Source organism: Maniola hyperantus, chromosome 3 (genome assembly GCF_902806685.2).
Source record: "Maniola hyperantus chromosome 3, iAphHyp1.2, whole genome shotgun sequence".
NCBI classification, from domain to species: Eukaryota; Metazoa; Arthropoda; class Insecta; order Lepidoptera; family Nymphalidae; genus Maniola; species Maniola hyperantus.
In genome coordinates this window covers 5,386,240-5,404,337 of record NC_048538.1, presented here as the reverse complement: position 1 = coordinate 5,404,337, position 18,098 = coordinate 5,386,240, and the positions used below count along the sequence as shown (strand labels likewise).

Here is an 18,098-nt window from a genome sequence, read left to right as displayed (position 1 = left end):
TAAAACCTGATCTAGTTACCAATCTAGCTGCTGTCCTATGGTCCTCCATTTTAAAATGTGTTGTATGAATAAATTTATTTAAGGCTTTGAGGTTCAAAATAAATCTTTTAGACCCATTTGGCTTAGGAGCTAAAAATATTCTTGAACAAAAATCATTTTTAGATCTATTGCATACAGATATAGCACCTAGGTCTAGCAATTTATTAATTGAGTCTATCATATCTACACGATCAGTACCAGAGAGTAGGTTACTTGGACTTGAAACTTGTTTAACCTGCCTACAAAATGGTATTGAATACCCTTTCGAAACCCACTTAAGTATTTCAGAATTATCAGTAATATGAAGCCAGCATTTCTGAAAATGTTGGATTCTACCGGCATGTAGGGTCAGATGTCCAACAATGAAACAGTGGTACACAATAAAACACTGTGAAATCTCTAAAATGCGGCGTTGCCAGATTGTGCAATATATTGCGTTAGGGCACTCTCGTGGACCCCCCGCCCTACCCCAGTTTGCATCGGTGTCGCGTGGGAGCAGACGTATTTGCAGAGTATTTTTAATATTTTCGACAAAAAGTAAGTATTTTCTGCATTCTTTGTAGATTTTTCATTAAATAGTGATTGGAAATTTCATATTTTTCATGATTACCTAACAATAAAGATATTTCATAGATTGACGTGCAATAGATCATATGTTAAAGTGTTACAATTTAGTGAGAAAAAAATTGAGTTTAGTAAAAAAAACCTTGGTAGTCCACAGTGAAACAGTTGCACAATGGACACAATGAAACACTGTTTCAATGTGTACTATCTCGTTTCATTGTGTACCATAACACGTTATAACAATAGGTACAAACATCTTTATTGTAGGTTTATTTCTGTAGGTATGTAAATTTGGTTACAATAAAGAATATTTTACTTTTATTTTACTTAGGTAACATTAATCGATCTTTATTTATTTTTCGTTTAAGATGGCGCGTACTAAAGCCCAAGAAGGTGATAACGTGCTCGTTTTACTGGACGCCAAAAAACTGAAGGTCTACTATGTTAATGATAGACTGATAATGTAGACTGATTAAAGTGAAATTAAGAATAAAACCTTTTGGATTGAACTCAATCGTTTTTTGTCATTTACCCACATTAATCCAAAATGACACAAAATAAGATGAGGCAGACACTATGAATAATTATGTTTCATTGTTGAATTAGTGGTGTTTCATTGCGTACACTACTGTGGACACAATGAAACATTTCCCATTTTTTATTTTTTTATTTATGGCTGATTGATTGCACATTAATTAAAAAAACTATAAATGGCATCTGATAACCAATAAAATTGCCTATACATCTGTAAAAAATTGGACTTCTATCTGTAAAAGCAAAAGGTGTATGAGTCTTTGAATTTTTAGTGTTCCATTGTTGGACACATGACCCTACCTTTATTGCTGCGTTGTTGCACGCGGCTGTTTGGTCTGCGTAGGCTGCTTCTGCTGGACAGGACCCGCTGATTGAGGCCTCCGTCCTACTGGAGTACCTCTGCTCCTTTGCCCTCCCCTCCCCCCCCTGATCGAGGAGAAGCGAGGAGGGCCCGTCCAGTTTCCCTGACGTGAGCGGCTCGTCGATGCTTGATTTGTAGATGTGGATGTGGACGTTTTTGGGGTTGGAGGAGGCTTTTTTATCTGCAACCCCTGTTTTTCTATTACTTTTGTTGCTTTTATTTTTTCGGAAAGCTTATTACCGAAAAGCAAGTCGTCTCTGTCTACATCTTGTATGATATTTAAAAAAGCTTTGTCTAGTCCTGGCGTAATAAATTTTTTTCTCGACTCTGTTTCTACGTAGTGCAGGTCGCATAGTATGCGACAGCTGTCACTTAGAAACTTTATGGCTTGGATCCTGTTTTTTTCCATCGTCTAACAGCAATTCTAAACCTTTATTAAGGGCGGCGATGCCTTGTCCTAATTGCTGTTGTACCGTTTCTACCCTCTTATCCCGTGTGCGGGCGCCCTCGACTACGGCCGCCGAAATTTCTGGGTTCAATTTTGGCGCCTGCAACAATGAGCAATTTTCTGGTATAAGGTACTCCTTAACCAGTTTTTCTTTGACGTCCTTATTTAAACCCTTTTTTAATATAGGTAACCACAGGCACGAGAGCTTATCATGAATCTTTGGACCAAATTTTGGGACCTCTTTGGTTGTCTCTCCTAGGGCGGAAAGAATGTCCGGATCTAATTCTGGAGCAGCCGGTTCTGTAGCCAGCCCTGGCGCTGGTTCACCGCTGTTCCCAATATCATTTTCAACATGATCCCCGATGTCATCCTGATTTACAGGTTCCAAATTTTGTGGATCAGGCTCGACAATACCATCGTCTGGAAAAACCAGAATACTACTGAGGGTAGGCAAAAAATTTAAATATTGTGGGTAGATGAAGAAAATTTTTCGGTAAAGAAAATATTTTCTGCCATGTGGTAATTTTTAATATAAAGATCGCCTTCGCGAGGATACACGATCCACTTCCAGGCACTCCATATTATTATCGCATACTCCGAAGCATGTACTAAGAGATTGCCTTCGCGAGGATACACGATCCACTTCCCGGCATTACATGTTCGGTACTATGTAGCATGTAATTAAGAATTGCCTTCGTGAGGATACACGATCCACCTCCCGGCATTACATGCGTAATCCCACTATTTGCTCTCAAGATGATGTAATCACCCTTCGGATGATTACGAAATTCCCACGTGTTAACACACGGTTAACCTCTCGGGATGAAAGCCTTTGTGATGACACACGATCAATCTCAAAGGGATCGAGCCTTACTACTGTAAATATCACTGAAAAATATAATATAAGGTACTAACCTGATTGATCAGAATCTTCTGACGAGTACACAATCCTTTTGTACTTATCGTGTTTCGCTTCGAGTTTTCGAAGCTTGCGCTGATATCGTCGTATCTTTTCTTCATTTCTTCTTTTTGGCATGATGAAGAAAAAGTAAAAATAAAACCAAAACTTTTCTTCCAAATGTAGGTTATTATTGTAAACTTTAGTAGGCACGTGCGAACGTTGCCCGCTCGGAAAAAGAATGACGAAGGTAGCGAGCCGCCCGCGCGGCGGGGAGTGACCATAGAAAAAAAAAAAAAAAAAAAAATATAGATCGATTACAAATCGATGCTCTAAACGTGCGAATGATGCCTGTAGGCTAGAAGGACTACCTTGTTAATTGTATCTGAAAGATGAAGCGACGAACATATAATTAAAAACATACATAAAATAAATAAAAATCTGTTTTAGAATGCACAGGTGAAGACCTTTCATATGATACCCCACTTGATATAGTTATCTTACTTAGAAAATTGAAAATACTAATTATTAGTTCATGACCGCAATTTTTTTTTTTTTTTGTATGATTCACGGTTTTCAGATTTTTCCCCAAATATCAGCTATAAGATCTACCTACCTACCTACCTGCCAAATTTCATGATTCTAGGTCAACGGGAAGTACCCTGTAGGTTTCCTGACAGACAGAACAAAGTGATCCTATAAGGGTTCCGTTTTTCCTTTTGAGGTACGGAACCCTAATAATACCTATATTACCTATGACGCGCGACTAACTGGCAGAAGTATTGTTCAGAGAAAGAATTATGTTGTACGGTGTGGTGTACCTAATAAAATAATTTAAACAATATTAAGAATGGGTTATTCCCGTTGAGTCACACCCCCGTGTGTAACACTGTGACACAAGGTACCCAAAATTTCAAAACATTCCCGTTGAGTAACACTGTTACACAACGGGAATGTTTTGAACTTGTTGGCACCTTGTGTCACACCTACATAAATACATATTATTGCGCGTGTATCAAGTATTAACTGATTGTGCACTTTTCCGGGATGTTATTTATTTATAAATCCAAGATGGCGGACATGATTTTTTTTTTCAAAAAATTGACATGGGTGTCGTTTTCAGGGTTTTCGAGGGTGCTGAATTTGATGATGACATTTATTCTGAAATCCAAGATGGCGGACATACTATCCCTTGAGTGCTTATAGTTGCAGATTAGTTTTATTGTTTTTTCGTTGACACAACAACACATTTTTCTGAAAAGAATAGTGATTATTGTGATTTATTTGCAAAGTTATATTATTAAATATATTATTATATCTAATAAACGGTTCATGGTTATGTTGTTACATTTTTGGTATTACATTTTTTTCATTTTGCTTCATAATTAGGTACCTAAAAATAAATGCCTAAAAAAAAAAAAGAAAAATCCATTATGTAAGAAAAGATTTTAAAATATTTTGCTTGTTGAAAGAAAAGTTATACCTTAATAATAGTACATATTTTTTGCACCCTAATAAGAATTATTTAAAATGGGTTATTGAATAAACTTTTATGTGAATATGTTTTTGTTTTTATTTTGTTTCATAGTATTATTAGATAGTGAATTATGCATTATAATAATATGAAATATAGAATATATAGAAAAAAATATTACAGATAGGAAAATCCATTTTTTTTGCGGAGTTTTCAAAAGAACTGTTTTAAGTGTTCTTATACACCCGGGTTTAACTAGCCCTGTGCTATCTATACACCCTCGTCCAGCGATCACGCACTTATCCGATCCGAATCCGCGAAAATACGATCCTTTTTGTTTTGTATAGCAGCTTATAACATACGTCGTAGATATTTTTACTTATTCGGATTTACTTTTCGGACACCGTATTTATACGGATTCGGATCGGATGAGTGCGTGATCGCTAGTGTCTTCAGAGCTTATGAGACTGGTAGCTTTTTGTCTGTGATTTTTTTGATTATCGCTAGAACCCAGAGCCGTAAAAGCGGTTACGCACTGCATCCGATCCGAGTCTGTGAAAGTGGTGAAATGAAAATACTGAGTGAAAACACCGAAAATACGTTCCTTTTTGTTTTGTATGGTAACTTATGACATATGTCGTAGATAATTGCTGGTATTCTCACGGAAGACGGAAAGAACTCGCATGACGGAAGTGCAGTGCATGGCTCAAAAAGGCTAGAAATCAGAGCCGTAACACCAGTTAAAAAACCTAGAGCATAGAGTAAAGTACCAGAGACATTATGAAAAAGTCACAAAAAGCGTAGATACAGTACCTAATAAAAGTAGATTAAAGTACTGTGTAACTGCGTATGAGATAGCGATAGCACGACGTAACGATGAATAACACGACAATCATTATTACCATTGTTTAGTAGTCAATATTTGTATTAAACGTTTTTTATGTGAAAACAAGTAAATAACTAATGAGAAATACAATTACGCCACGAATTCTCAAAGTTTGTTTTGCAACTAAAGTTGCATTCCTTGTATGTATTCTTGAAAAAAACCAGTTACACGATAAGGGACAAAAAATAGCTTAGCTGCGTCTGTTCATCACATTAGTAACTTTATCTGTGCTCTCTTTTTAGTGTGAATGAGAAAGCAAACGTTCCTGAATCTATCTTGATTATTACGACAAAAAGCTTCAAAAAGTGCTTAAAAAAAGAAAATGTGCAAATTGCTCAATTGTCAAAAAATGACAGATGACATTTCACAATTTTGCGATTTGCCATTACATATTTCCTATTTCCAATCTAAATTTCAAATACTTATTAAAATTTCATATATTAAAAACAAAGTTCTAGTAGTGCTATTTTGGTGATTTCTTTGATGTATTGAAGTCGTTCACGTGATGACTTCATCGGGCAAAGATTATAAGTTCGAGCCGTTTAAAATCACTGAGGTCGAATGCCGGAGTTTCGCAAGTCCCCGGCCGAGAAGCGGACACAGGATCGCATGCGATGATGACAGGATCTACTGTTTTGGAGGTTACAACCCTTATTTACCGCTCAATACCATACAAAGGAATAACCCTACGTGGACACCAGCAATGCCTCTATTCAAGGAGCTTTGGAGCTTCTCCATAGCAAGTAGGAAATGGACACTGCATGAAGTTGTTGAGAATATGCCGGAAGAGCTGGCATCGAATGCTATGTGTATGAGCGGGAGGTATTTAATGGTATGTATTTTTTTAGAGTTGTCTTTTTAAGCTACTGTTATATTCAGGGCTGCTTATTCTTACATACATTTTAGTCAATAAACCTAACTTTATGTGTTAGTACTATATTTTAATGCCAGAAACTCATTAGTTAATAATAAAACCAAGTGTCTCATGTTAGATATTTAGCCTTACTTATAAAATCAAGCTTTCCTATACATCTGCAACAAACTTTGGTGTACATTGTTGAGTGACAAAATTAAAAAAATTATATTCCACCTGTAATGTTAAGACCATTGAAGTTGATTGTAGAGGGTGATTCAGTGCCAAAACGGGCTAATTAATAAGTGTATAATAATATATCTATGCTCACAGAATCCAATTCAAAGTCTTGTAAGTACATTGTACAGAGCTGTATTAGCCTAGTAAGCTGTAGCCTAGTGGTTAGAATGTCCGCCTTCCAATCAGAGGTCGGGAGTTCAATCCTGGGCATCTAACATCTAACTTTTCTGAATTATGTGCGTTTTAAGTAATTCAAATATCACTTGCTTTAATGGTGAAGGAAAACATCGTGAGGAAACCTGCATACCTGAGAGTTCTCCATATTGCTCTCAAAGGTGTGTGAAGTCTGCCAATCCCCACTTGGCCACCGTGGTAGACTATGGCCAAAACTCTTCTCACTCTGAGAAGAGACCCTTGCTCCGTAGTGAGCCGGCGATAGGTTGATCATGAAGTACACTGTCATTGTACTGTAACCGAAATCAGTGTTGATATTTTGTATTCATGAGGCTTTTTAAGTATGAGTTTGAATTTCAGATATATGGTGGAACTGGTGCTCCATTTGGCAATAAGTGTGGCAATGATGTTATAACATGGCGGACATGCGACGGTGATGCAAAGTTTGAGGTGCTAGATGTCACAGGTCCTAGACCACCGGGGCAGTATGGCCAGTCTATATTATGCCATAATGGTGCCTTTTACACTATTGGTGGTACTAATGGATATGCATACAACTGTGATATTTATAGGTGGGTATTATTAATTTATTTAGCAAAACATATTTTTAGACAGGCAATACAAATGGTATTAATAAAAGAGATGATATATGTAAACTAAACTATACAAAAAATCATACAATCCTTTCTATGGTCCCTTTGAATGATGGCATGGTTTTTAATCCTGTAGATTTTGTAAAATTGTTGTGTGAAAGCTATTTCTATGGTTGCATTATATCATAAGAATGTATAACAAGGCTGCCTATCTACCAGGAATGTCTAACTTACTTTGTATTAAGGAAGGAGAATTCCAAATTAGGGCATTTAGGGCTGATTTTCAATCTATACTAATATTATAAATGCAAAAGTGTGTCTGTCTGTCTATCTGTCTGCTAGCCTTTCACGGCCCAACCGTTCAACCGATTATGACGAAATTTGGTACAGTGATAGCTTCCATCCCGGGGAAGGACATAGGCTACTTTTTATCCCGGAAAATCAAAGAGTTCCCATGGGATGTTTAAAAACCTAAACCCACGTGGACGAAGTCGCGGGCGTCATCTTGTTTCTTATACAAAAACTGTAAAAATGCCTAAAGTTCCTCAATTTAACAATATGCATTTGAAAATAAATAAGTTTTTTAGTTCAGACCAAACCTAAAAATTAATAATATTATTGCAGATTAGATTTACGGACAATGGTTTGGGAGCCAGTTTACGTTGGGACGGGTCAAGAGGGTGAGCCAATTGGCAGATATCGACATGAAGTAGTTCGAGTGGGAGAAAAGTTATACATTATCGGAGGTGGTACCGGAGAATGGGCTTTTGAGCTCATGAAAATACCTATGTATGATCTTGAAACCAAAACCTGGACTATAATGAGGCCGAAAGCTGATGATTCAATGATACATACTGTGCAACCCTTAGCTAGGAAGTGTCATAGTGCAGTGCAAATAGATACTCCGAGTGGTGTTCAAGTGTTTGTAGCAGGTGGGACAGACGGACAAAGTGTATTCAATGATATATGGAGGCTGAATATCTCAGATATGCATTGGCATTTAATGCAAAAGACAGTGTTACCTCAGCCTTTGTATTTCCATTCATCTGCAGTAACTTCTTATGGTTGTATGTATATGTTTGGGGGAATTGAACCCAAAGATGTTGAGACTAGACGGACTAACATATTGTACAAAGTATGGTTATGTATACCAAAGCTGAGTGAGATTTGTTGGGAGGCTATGCTAAATTTTTATCCTAGTATGGATAAAGTTAATCGCTCTTCACTATTAAATGTTGGTATACCAAGGCATTTTGTGGATAGGTTGCACACATAGTTAAAAACATGTGTAAATATGTACCCATTGATTATTTTGTAAAGAATTAAGTACATTAGTGCAGTATTCAGAATGAAACTAATTTTGGAGAAGTTTCCATTTTTAAATTAATTATAAAAATTTAAGTAAAATCTAACAAAAATATGAAATGACGGAAATAATTAATTTTTCAGTCATTTGTTCACACTTGGGTTTCATATTTTTTTTTTACTGATTAAGTATATTTTGATCTATATTTTAATTCTATTGCGTTAAACATGAATTGATACACATCATGAAACTTCTCTATTGTTATTTATTGTGTGAACCATTCCTAAATTGAAATTGAAATTCAATTTTTATGATTGAGTGATTTGCGGTTTTTTATTAATTTTTATATAGTTTTATTGAATAACATCATAATCATTGTTATATATACAGTTTATAATGCATAATAATTTATAAATTATGCTTATATTCACAAACATTACTGTGATATCTTACAAGTCACAGTCCATCTCTGCATAATATGATAGTTAAATCCCATAAACAAAATTGATCTGGGAATATATTACTATTTATTATGTTCTTAAAAAACAGTAATATTTGTGATTATGGATGTAATAACACTAGTTGAGGATTTACTTTTAGACAAACCTATTTACAAAGGTTAATTTCACATTAGGTCCATGGCATAATAATAATCAAAAATAGACTATAATATTGACCTTTAAACTTACAAGCAATCTCTAAAACTTTTTTGGTTATCTTGAGTTATATATGAAAACTAAATGATGCCCGCGACTTCGTTCGCGTGGATTTACGTTTGTCGCGTGGAGTTACGTTACGAACTCTTTGATTTTCCGGAATAAAAAGTAGCCTTTGTCCTTCCCCGGGATGCAAGCTATCTCTGTACCAAATTTCGTCAAAATCGGTTTAGTGGATGGGCCGTGAAAAGCTAGCAGATAGACAGACAGACACACTTTCGCATTTATGATATTAGTATGGACTACTTTTTGTTCTTTTTTAAGGTTCTATAGTAAAACAACGGACTCTTATAATTTTTTGCTGTATTGTATATAATATTTAATGGTAGGTACAATCACGTACAATAATAACGAACTATGTAATATAATATGTGATCATGATACGAAATTAAACTACTTACATTTTTCAAATGCAGAATTAGTTTCTTTTACTGAGAAAAACCATCCTAACTTTTTACTACTGCAATTTTTCGCTTTTTCAAACATGAAAAATTGACAAGGTTACAGTCGATTTCACTTTAGGGCTTGCGCAGGCGAGGGACTTTTTTCCGCGAGGACAAAAGCCCCCGAAGCGTAGCTAATACAGGGTGTAACCAGAGCAAGCAAAAACTTAGTGTAATTGTTATACTTACTACCTAAACACAATCCAATACCAATAACAATTTGCCTCATTTTGTAGTTTTAGTGATTTAGTATTTTTCAAACCCGCACTGTATAGCATGCAAAACTCAGGTCAACGTCCTACCTACGACGCGGCATTGAATCCAAGTGACCTACTTATGCAACGTGTGTTGACCTCTAGCGTCAGTCAGTTGTTTTATTTGCAATATATCGTGAACTTTTACAAAATTTAGGATTTATTAAAATATTTTTTCGTGTTTTTTGTGGTATCATATCAGTAATCGTTAGTACTTTCACCTGTCTTCGTTTTTGCCAGCGTTCTGGGTACATCCTGTATAAAATATTACCGCCGAGAACTTGCCACGCACACTTTTAACAATCATTACATCATGAGATCTCACAGTGCGCTCGAACGCACAGTGCTAATCAAATTATAGAAAACCTAAACTTGAGTTCGAGCGCACTGTGAGACCTTAATAGTCATGATTGTGAATACGGGTGTTAATTTGTTCGCCGGAAGCGCTCAACGCGGACTAAATTCTGCTGTGTGCGTTGATGCTCCTTGGAACGTTAGTTCTATTTTTTTTGAGGACCTCCCCCCATATTTATGTGCGGTCCGGTCTGTCGACGTCCTCGGCTATTCGGGGGACGTTCAGTGGCGTGCAGGTCATAGAAGCATAAATGCACTGCTTACCCCAGTTGTAATAGCTCAATGCATATTTTTCATTATGACCTGTCAGTAAACAGGTTCACACCTAACTAATGCCTACCCTGGCTTCAAACCCTGTGCACGCCACTGGGGACGTTTTGTGCAGGCTACTTTAGTCCCTCGTGTGCGTTATTAGATGCAGTTTTATGCGACCTATTTCGACGGCCTTTATGATTAGTCACTGACTGTTAGGGTTAAAAATAGGCCTTTATCAAGGATTCTATTTTTTTCAGGCATTTTATTCGTGCGAACATTTACTTTTTTTACGTACGTCATGTAGTAATTCATGTCCTCTTCTTGTAGCAATGAACTCAATGAAGCCGTTAATTTATTAAAGATCGATCTAAAGATTTGTTAACCTAATAGCTACAGTGCGCGCAAAATACAAGTCAAAATACAAGGTATCTTACCTAATCAAATTCTGAAGTTCTGCGATCTGTTTTGTACAATGCGCAGTCGTATGCTCATGTTCAGATTGGACTATGTGTTTTGTTGCACTTGAGTATACCAACTTATAAAAAAAATATCTAGGAGCGTGGTGCAGCGCTAAAACGCTCTATCGTCTGGTCTTCCTCGATAGAGTAAACCATATATGTAGATACCATAAACGTGATTTTTATTCTTTTTCAAAAATTCTTTTACGACTGTGTTTGATAGCTATACTAGTAGGAAGGTTTACTAGTTGATTTCCGCGACTTCGTTCTCATGGATTTAAGTTTTTAAAAATACATATCAAAAATTGCGGACCGGCATCGAACCCGCGTCTCCTGGGATCGCGCCCGACGCTCTGACCACTAAGCTACTTTGATAGATATTTCAGGATAAAAAGTAGCCAATGTCACTCTCCAGGTCTTTGACTATATATTCATGTAAAAATCATCTGTTACTCCGTTGCGGCGTGATTGAAGGACAAACCAACAATCCAATAAACCACCAAACAAATAGGAGTTTTGCATTTACCTACTTATAATGTGGGTAGTGATAACGATGCTTGACTTTGATATAGCTCCTGGATTAGGCTACCTACACGACTTCATTTGTTACCTTCATCTGCACCATAGGTATTACATCCGTGAGATGATGTCTCTATTAGTTTTCAAGGGTAACAGTGGTTCGCGATCGCAACAAGTATGCGTCGGCGTAGGGCGCGCGTCCCAGCCGCCGACGACGCGGTTTCGCGCCAAATCGCCTGCAGTGGTGGGAAAAACTCCGCGCGAGCGGGACACGGGTCGAACTATCCAACTTGCATACAAAAATAATTCCACGATCTTAATAAACACGATAAACCAAAACACGCAGTAAGAAAAACGCGATCGTTTTACATTTAAACTCTTGAAATAACCCTGAAATTTTAAACATGTATCAATTCCCGGTGAAAATGTTAACCGTTTCAGGAAAACTCAATTATAAATACTTGACAATATTTCATAATGTTATTGTGAACTAAAGCCAAATTATGGATGTGCGATTGGTTCAACTGCAGTGTATGAAGTTTAAACAATTGATAAAGTGGTAAGGATATCGGGCAGTCGGTATGAGCGAGAAAAACGTGTCGACTACGGGTTCGGTAGACCCAGGACCCCACCGTTCGCCCACCCCTGAGATACACGCTACGTACACGTCCCTTGAACTGCTGGTGGCCTTCGTAGCCATCGTCGGTAATGCTATGGTGATCCACGTGTTCCGCCGCGACAGAAGACTGCGGCGTCGGACGAACTACTACATTGTATCGTTAGCGATTGCGGACTTATTAGTGGGTCTGCTTGGTATACCCTTCGCGATATTGGCTTCAGTGGGACTTCCGAGGAACCTGTACGCCTGTCTCTTCACGACGTCCATCCTGGTGATGCTGTGCACGATAAGCATCTTCTGCCTGGTGGCGGTGTCCGTAGACCGCTACTGGGCCATTCTGCATCCGATGTGCTACTCGAGAAACGTTCGCACGAAGACAGCTATTCGTAAGTACCTACCCTACAATTAAGAAGTCAAGGTCAATGCGAATGTTTTTATTAATCAGTAGCATTAGGATAGGTAGTGATTTTCATTGTCAACTTACCTAGGTACTTAAAATAGGTAGGTAGTTACTACCTAATGGGTCATAACATAACGGGCTCTAATCAAGGGAAGAGTGCAGGATAGGTAGGTAGGTATATATATATTTTAGTTCTTTTCACTCCCTTGATTAGTACCACAACCCTCTTTCTCTATTCAATAGAGAAAGAGGGTTTTGGTCTCTACCAAGATCTTAGATTGCAATTTAAACCGGTGAGATACGTTCGTAGAAATATTTAAATTCAATTATTATTTTGGTACCATTAAATAAATGTACTTATAATATTACAACATTAATATTATTATTACATTATTACATTATTAATAGTATTGTTAACTTACAAACAAAAACTGCATATCCAGCAGAATTCGAATATACTTTTCTGGTCATCGCGGCCGGATTGTTGTGGTTCAAAGATCATGTTCTTTTTGTTTCTACGCAAAAACTAACAAAGATAAAGGATTTTTTTAACTCCCTTACATAATAATATATTATATAGTGTATCATGTTGTATCACACTTTATTAATTACATGTAACTATTTAAACAAATAAAAGAGACATTCTCACAATATTGTATTTTATTAGGCCACTTTTAACAATTGAACATTTTAGTCAGTACTTTCGACTGTCAAGACCATAGAGCGAGTCCTGACCACAGATACTAACCTATGATAGTATGCTACATCTTTCTCCTTACAAATACAATCCTAAAACCTAAAATTCTTAATTACTAATTACGATGAAGTATCATAATACTGCAAATAGTTAGGGGGCCTTATGAGTCTTTTGGGACGTTCATAGTTCTCCAATTTGGTCAATAATTTGTCTGGTGACAAATCTTGTAATGTTTGTTCTTCCAAAATTACACTTTTTTTAATAAACGGTTTTAGTTGAGATGTATTTCTTCTCATATAATTATCTTTATCATCCTTTATTATGAAGGATCTTGGAGAACTATGTGCGCTTACAATATCAGCTGGCAACCAAACATTATCTTTCAAAAACATAATCTTGTCCCCTTCTTTAAAATTATAATTAAACTGTTTAGCATTTCTGTCATAGTTTCTTTTATTTATTTCATTTCTTTTAACTTGAAACTCAGTAAAATTAGCTATGACCCTTGGTATCAATAATTTGTCATGCATTGGTAATATTGATCGGATATTCCTACTCATCAATAGTTGTGAAGGCGAATATCCGATCAATATCACACTTTATTAATTACATGTAACTATTTAAACAAATAAAAGAGACATTCTCACAATATTGTATTTTATTAGGCCACTTTTAACAATTGAACATTTTAGTCAGTACTTTCGACTGTCAAGACCATAGAGCGAGTCCTGACCACAGATACTAACCTATGATAGTATGCTACATATAGTACGTATATTTTGAGATCTCACTCGCCATTTTAGCGCTGTCTAAGAGTTAATAATTCCTAAATCCATGGTGAACTCACAACGTCGTGTCAAAAGTACGTACGCTTCACCTTTAAAATAAGGGCTAAAGTCGTACTCTTGACACGAGTCAGAACATTTCAGTGTAACTACGTATCAGGAGGTCACACAGTAGGTGGGTGCTGGTTGCCTTCCACACTTACCGTTTATTGCTATCATTATTCGAGCACAATAGACACCAACTCCGTATATGATCGACGATCGTTATAATAACAGTTCCAGAATGATTTGTAGCTTCCTATCAACGCATCTCAAATTTGTATATTCGACGCTTTTTGGTTTATTTTAAAATAAAAATATCTTTATTGAAATTGTTAAGGGCTCGGACACACGCATCGCGCGACGGTAACGTGTCTAACGAGACTCCTTGAAGTTTCCGACGCAAACGGACGGCCAACGGAATGGAGTCTAGTCTTTTCTACTTTGATTAGATAGGTACCGTTGAAATTGGTAGATATACCGTATACGTAGGTACTGAAAATATAACACGGAATACGCGCGCCGTGTTTAGGCGCTCCTACACTTGCCGCGTGTCATTATTATACCAAAGTAAATAAAGTTTAGTTTGAAGTTCATGTTAAGAAGAAATACTCCGCGCCTCGGTTCTGCCGATGTGCTTTACGCTTTATACAAGAAACTATATATTTGAAGATCACACTGGAAGCATAGGTAGGAGTATAGCGCTTCTAAAGTTGCACTCTCCATCACGAGCTGCACTGTGATGTGCTTCATTCCTTGTCTACGATTCTACGAACGAATCAAATCGTACACACATACACGCGCGTTCAGTGTGATGTCCTGCCATGCAGTTGCCTGCAGTACGCGACAGGTCGAGATAGCAATCGGGGTATGAGGCGGTGGGATGCCCCACACAACCGCACGTCACCTGCGCTATCCTGCACCGGGCTAGCGCGGGGGTTGTGCGGGTGTGCGGGGCGGGGCGTCCCCACGTCCCTATTGCCATCTCAAACTGTCGCGTTAGTACGCGTCATAGTTGTCGTCGCACTTGTGTGTACAAACTTTAAGTTTAGTGTTTCTAACTCACGTAAATCACTACGGATTTTACGAATCATGTTTTTCATAAATGTTTTGACTTTGCGTGTTGACGCGAGAATTTTAAATTTCGTGCTGAAGATTAGGTATTTTATTACTGAAATAATTGCTGGAGCTTTTTATAATTTATTATAATGAAATTCTTAAAGAGTCCATTTTTAGATTTAAAATTTAGAATGGGTAGGCGTAGGTAGATATTGCAATGCAGTTATGCACTAGTCTAATCCTCTGAGAAAAAATGGTGGCAAAATTAGCCATAGTTCCTAGGTACAAGAGAACAGTATTTTCCCAGATAAGTACCTACTTACTTAAATGCAAAAAACCGGCCAAGTGAGAGTCAAGCTCGCGCAACGAGGGTTCCGTACTACAATCGTATAACCACAAATTCACGGTTTTTGTAGATTTTCCCCGTAATTTCTACTATAAGACCTACCTATCAAATTTCATGATTCTAGGTCAACGGGAAGTACCCTGTAGGTTTCTTGACAGACCGACAGACAGACAGACAACAAAGTGATCCTATAAGGGTTCTGTTTTTAGTTTTGAAGTACGGAACCCTAAAAAGAGCCAAAAGCCTACCTAAATTCCTTCTTCTTCAGTTATTTTTTATCCTTATTAGACCAGGGCCTGTGCTTAGACGTAGTTACCTGTAGTTGTAGGTACGTAAAAAAACCCTGCTTCACTTGGTTGGTCGGCACTCACACTCATTTGAGAAACCTAGCAGCTTACGGTTCAGGCAGTGGCGTAGCTTGCCTTAGACCCGTCTACCTTCCGTTGCTGGAAGGTAACACGGGAGGGACCTAGGGTAACAAACGCGTCTAATCACTTGATATAGTTACCTTGATTCAGATCTGTCTAGTCTAAAGTCAGTTAAAATTGTCGAGTTTCGTCTTGGACTACTCCAGGCACTTCTATATTATACCTAATAGAATAGATCGAAAATTCATTAGACGGAGCCTGTGACTAATGCATCTAGGCATTCCTTAGGATTACGTATATAATAGGTATTATATGGTAGTGCTTCGGACTTGGACTTACTGTACAGAACTGAAGACCTGTCTATCATATGAATTTCCAACCATTTGGTAAGAAGGATTCATCATTTTACCATTACGGATTGATCCAGGTATCTACTTACCTATTATATCATTAGGTATAACTAGTTATTACAATATCACGCTTTTGATGATAAAATGTGATAAAAACTAATGTGTTTGACAATAGGTAGATATAAAATAGCTTACTAGGTAGATAATATGTATTGCGGTGATTGTGGAGGTAGGTATACTAGTCCAAGTTATTTTAACTCTTTGTTGATACCTACTGTATGTATATTTTCCCATTGTCTTAACACACACGGCTCCTAAGTATATAGTTTATTTTTAAAATACCTATGACACACAGACAAACGCACAGAAGGACTGGACAAAACTATAAGGATTCTTTGTTTTATTTTTATTATGGAACCCAAAATAAGTATATACTAAAGTAGTAGGTAGGTATACATTAAAGTATAAATAAGTATTACATGTAAGTACATAAATTAAACAAGTACGAAGCAACTCTATCTTTAACCCGTAGACAAATCATGTTTAAACGCTACGAGTAACGATCATAAAATTTGTCTCCCTTCTACTCGTACATCGTAGTCACTTCTACGTGGGTCGTATCATTAAAAATAACGTAGGAACTCTGTTTACGTGCTCCTTGGCTTCATTAGCAATTATTTCTATCCCTTTGAGATTTAATTAAACTAATCGGTTTGGCTAATCGCTCGTAAAACCTTGAACTGTCCTTCAGGCTGGAAGGTAATTAATTCACTTTTCAAGAGTAGGTAACTATTCATTATACCTAAGTAGTAGAAATATAGTAGGTAAGTACCATCCATACGCATTATATCAAAGTTGTCTTTACTTACTAATAGCACTTAATTTTCTCATTTCATCATGATCATCTCAACCTTGCCGATCTACTACTGAGCACAGATCTCTTCTCAGATTATAAAGGGTTTAGCTACTACGGTGGCTAAGTGCGGATTGGCAGACATCACACATCTTTAACTCCCAGACATACAGGTTTCCCCACTATCGTTAAAGCATGTTATATTCAATTGCTTATAATAACGCACATAACTCCGAAAATTTAGAGGTCCGTACTCGGGATTGAAGCCTCGACCCCTCGTATAGGAGGCCGACGTCTGACACTGGCTTCTTTAGGGCACCATTCAGAAGACATAAGTCATATTCAACCTTTTTGCGATGCATTTAATCCTTTCCAGGATATCTTTACTATGAATAGGCGCCTTAACAGGTTCCTACCGTTTATCCCACCCTTAGGCAAAATAATATTATCTTTAGTTACCTACCTATGTTTACTAAATAGGTACCTATCTACTATAATTTAATCTCTGCCCGGGGATGTTTGCAATAAGTGATGAATAATGATGGTTAACTGATTCAAAGTTTAGATACCATTCGCCTCAAGCTTAAAGCAATTTAAAGAGAGAAACTTTGTGAGCGTGTCAGCTCGATTACCTGATACCGATTAAGTATTACATTATAGGTAAGTACTAGTTTTCACTCTTCTTTATTCAGGGTTTTTAAAAATCCTGTTGGAATTTCGTAAAATTCTTTCTTACCCTATTACTAGACTTCCACGGTCTAGTTATAGAGAAAACCTACGTGCAAAGATGTATGTTCCTACGTACCTACCTATACGTAAAAGTTTTAAGTACAGTACGTTGATACGTTTCCTTTGCATAATTAGTATAGTCCGCGACAGGTCGAGATGGCAATCGGGGTATGAGGCGGGGGGACGCCCCGCACACCCGCACGTCACTTGCGCTATCCTGCACCGGGTTAGCGCTGGAGCTGTGCGGGTGTAGGTATGGGGCGCGCCCACCCCGATTGCCGTTTCGACTTGTCGCGTACTATAGACAGTTGTCAAGTGGCATGCTAGGGGTGTTGTGTATTATTTACGCAAAAATATTCCACGCAATCAGTAAGGTATCCTGTATCATATCGTCTCAAATCGGTCCAATGCCCGCCTCCGCAAGCGCAAACTTCCTGCGACTCGCGAGATATCCAGATGAACCATTTCCTGAGCATTGTGTAGC

The 18,098-nt window shown here is 37.4% G+C and overlaps 2 protein-coding genes, 1 long non-coding RNA gene and 1 pseudogene across 3 annotated transcripts in view; 2 read left to right on the top strand and 2 right to left on the bottom strand.

The window, feature by feature from the left end:
* Positions 1-18,098, bottom strand: part of LOC138404751 (uncharacterized) — a 622,276-nt gene that overhangs the window by 229,969 nt on the left and 374,209 nt on the right. The window contains exon 2 of the long non-coding RNA XR_011238554.1: positions 376-1,437. This is a non-coding gene — a long non-coding RNA (uncharacterized lncRNA). The remainder of the gene's footprint in view (positions 1-375; positions 1,438-18,098) is intronic.
* On the bottom strand, positions 1,440-2,982 carry LOC138404720 (uncharacterized; annotated as a pseudogene).
* Positions 5,567-9,497, top strand: slim (scruin like at the midline). The gene is made up of 3 exons (XM_034984671.2): positions 5,567-6,036; positions 6,832-7,043; positions 7,689-9,497. The coding sequence occupies exons 1-3, from the start codon at positions 5,710-5,712 to the stop codon at positions 8,338-8,340; spliced, it is 1,191 nt and encodes a 396-aa protein (XP_034840562.1). The 5' UTR covers positions 5,567-5,709; the 3' UTR covers positions 8,341-9,497.
* AdoR (Adenosine receptor) overlaps positions 11,541-18,098 on the top strand; it is a 62,760-nt gene continuing 56,202 nt past the window's right edge. The window contains exon 1 of the mRNA XM_069509647.1: positions 11,541-12,374. Within this exon, the coding sequence (XP_069365748.1) occupies positions 11,951-12,374 (424 nt within the window). The 5' untranslated portion in view covers positions 11,541-11,950. The remainder of the gene's footprint in view (positions 12,375-18,098) is intronic.

Coding starts and splice junctions, on each gene's coding strand:
- slim (XM_034984671.2), top strand. CDS start 5,710: ATGACTTCATCGGGCAAAGATTATAAGTTCGAGCCGTTTAAAATCACT. Junction 6,037..6,831: donor TGAGCGGGAGGTATTTAATG/GTATGTATTTTT, acceptor TTTGAATTTCAG/ATATATGGTGGAACTGGTGC. Junction 7,044..7,688: donor TACAACTGTGATATTTATAG/GTGGGTATTATT, acceptor ATATTATTGCAG/ATTAGATTTACGGACAATGG.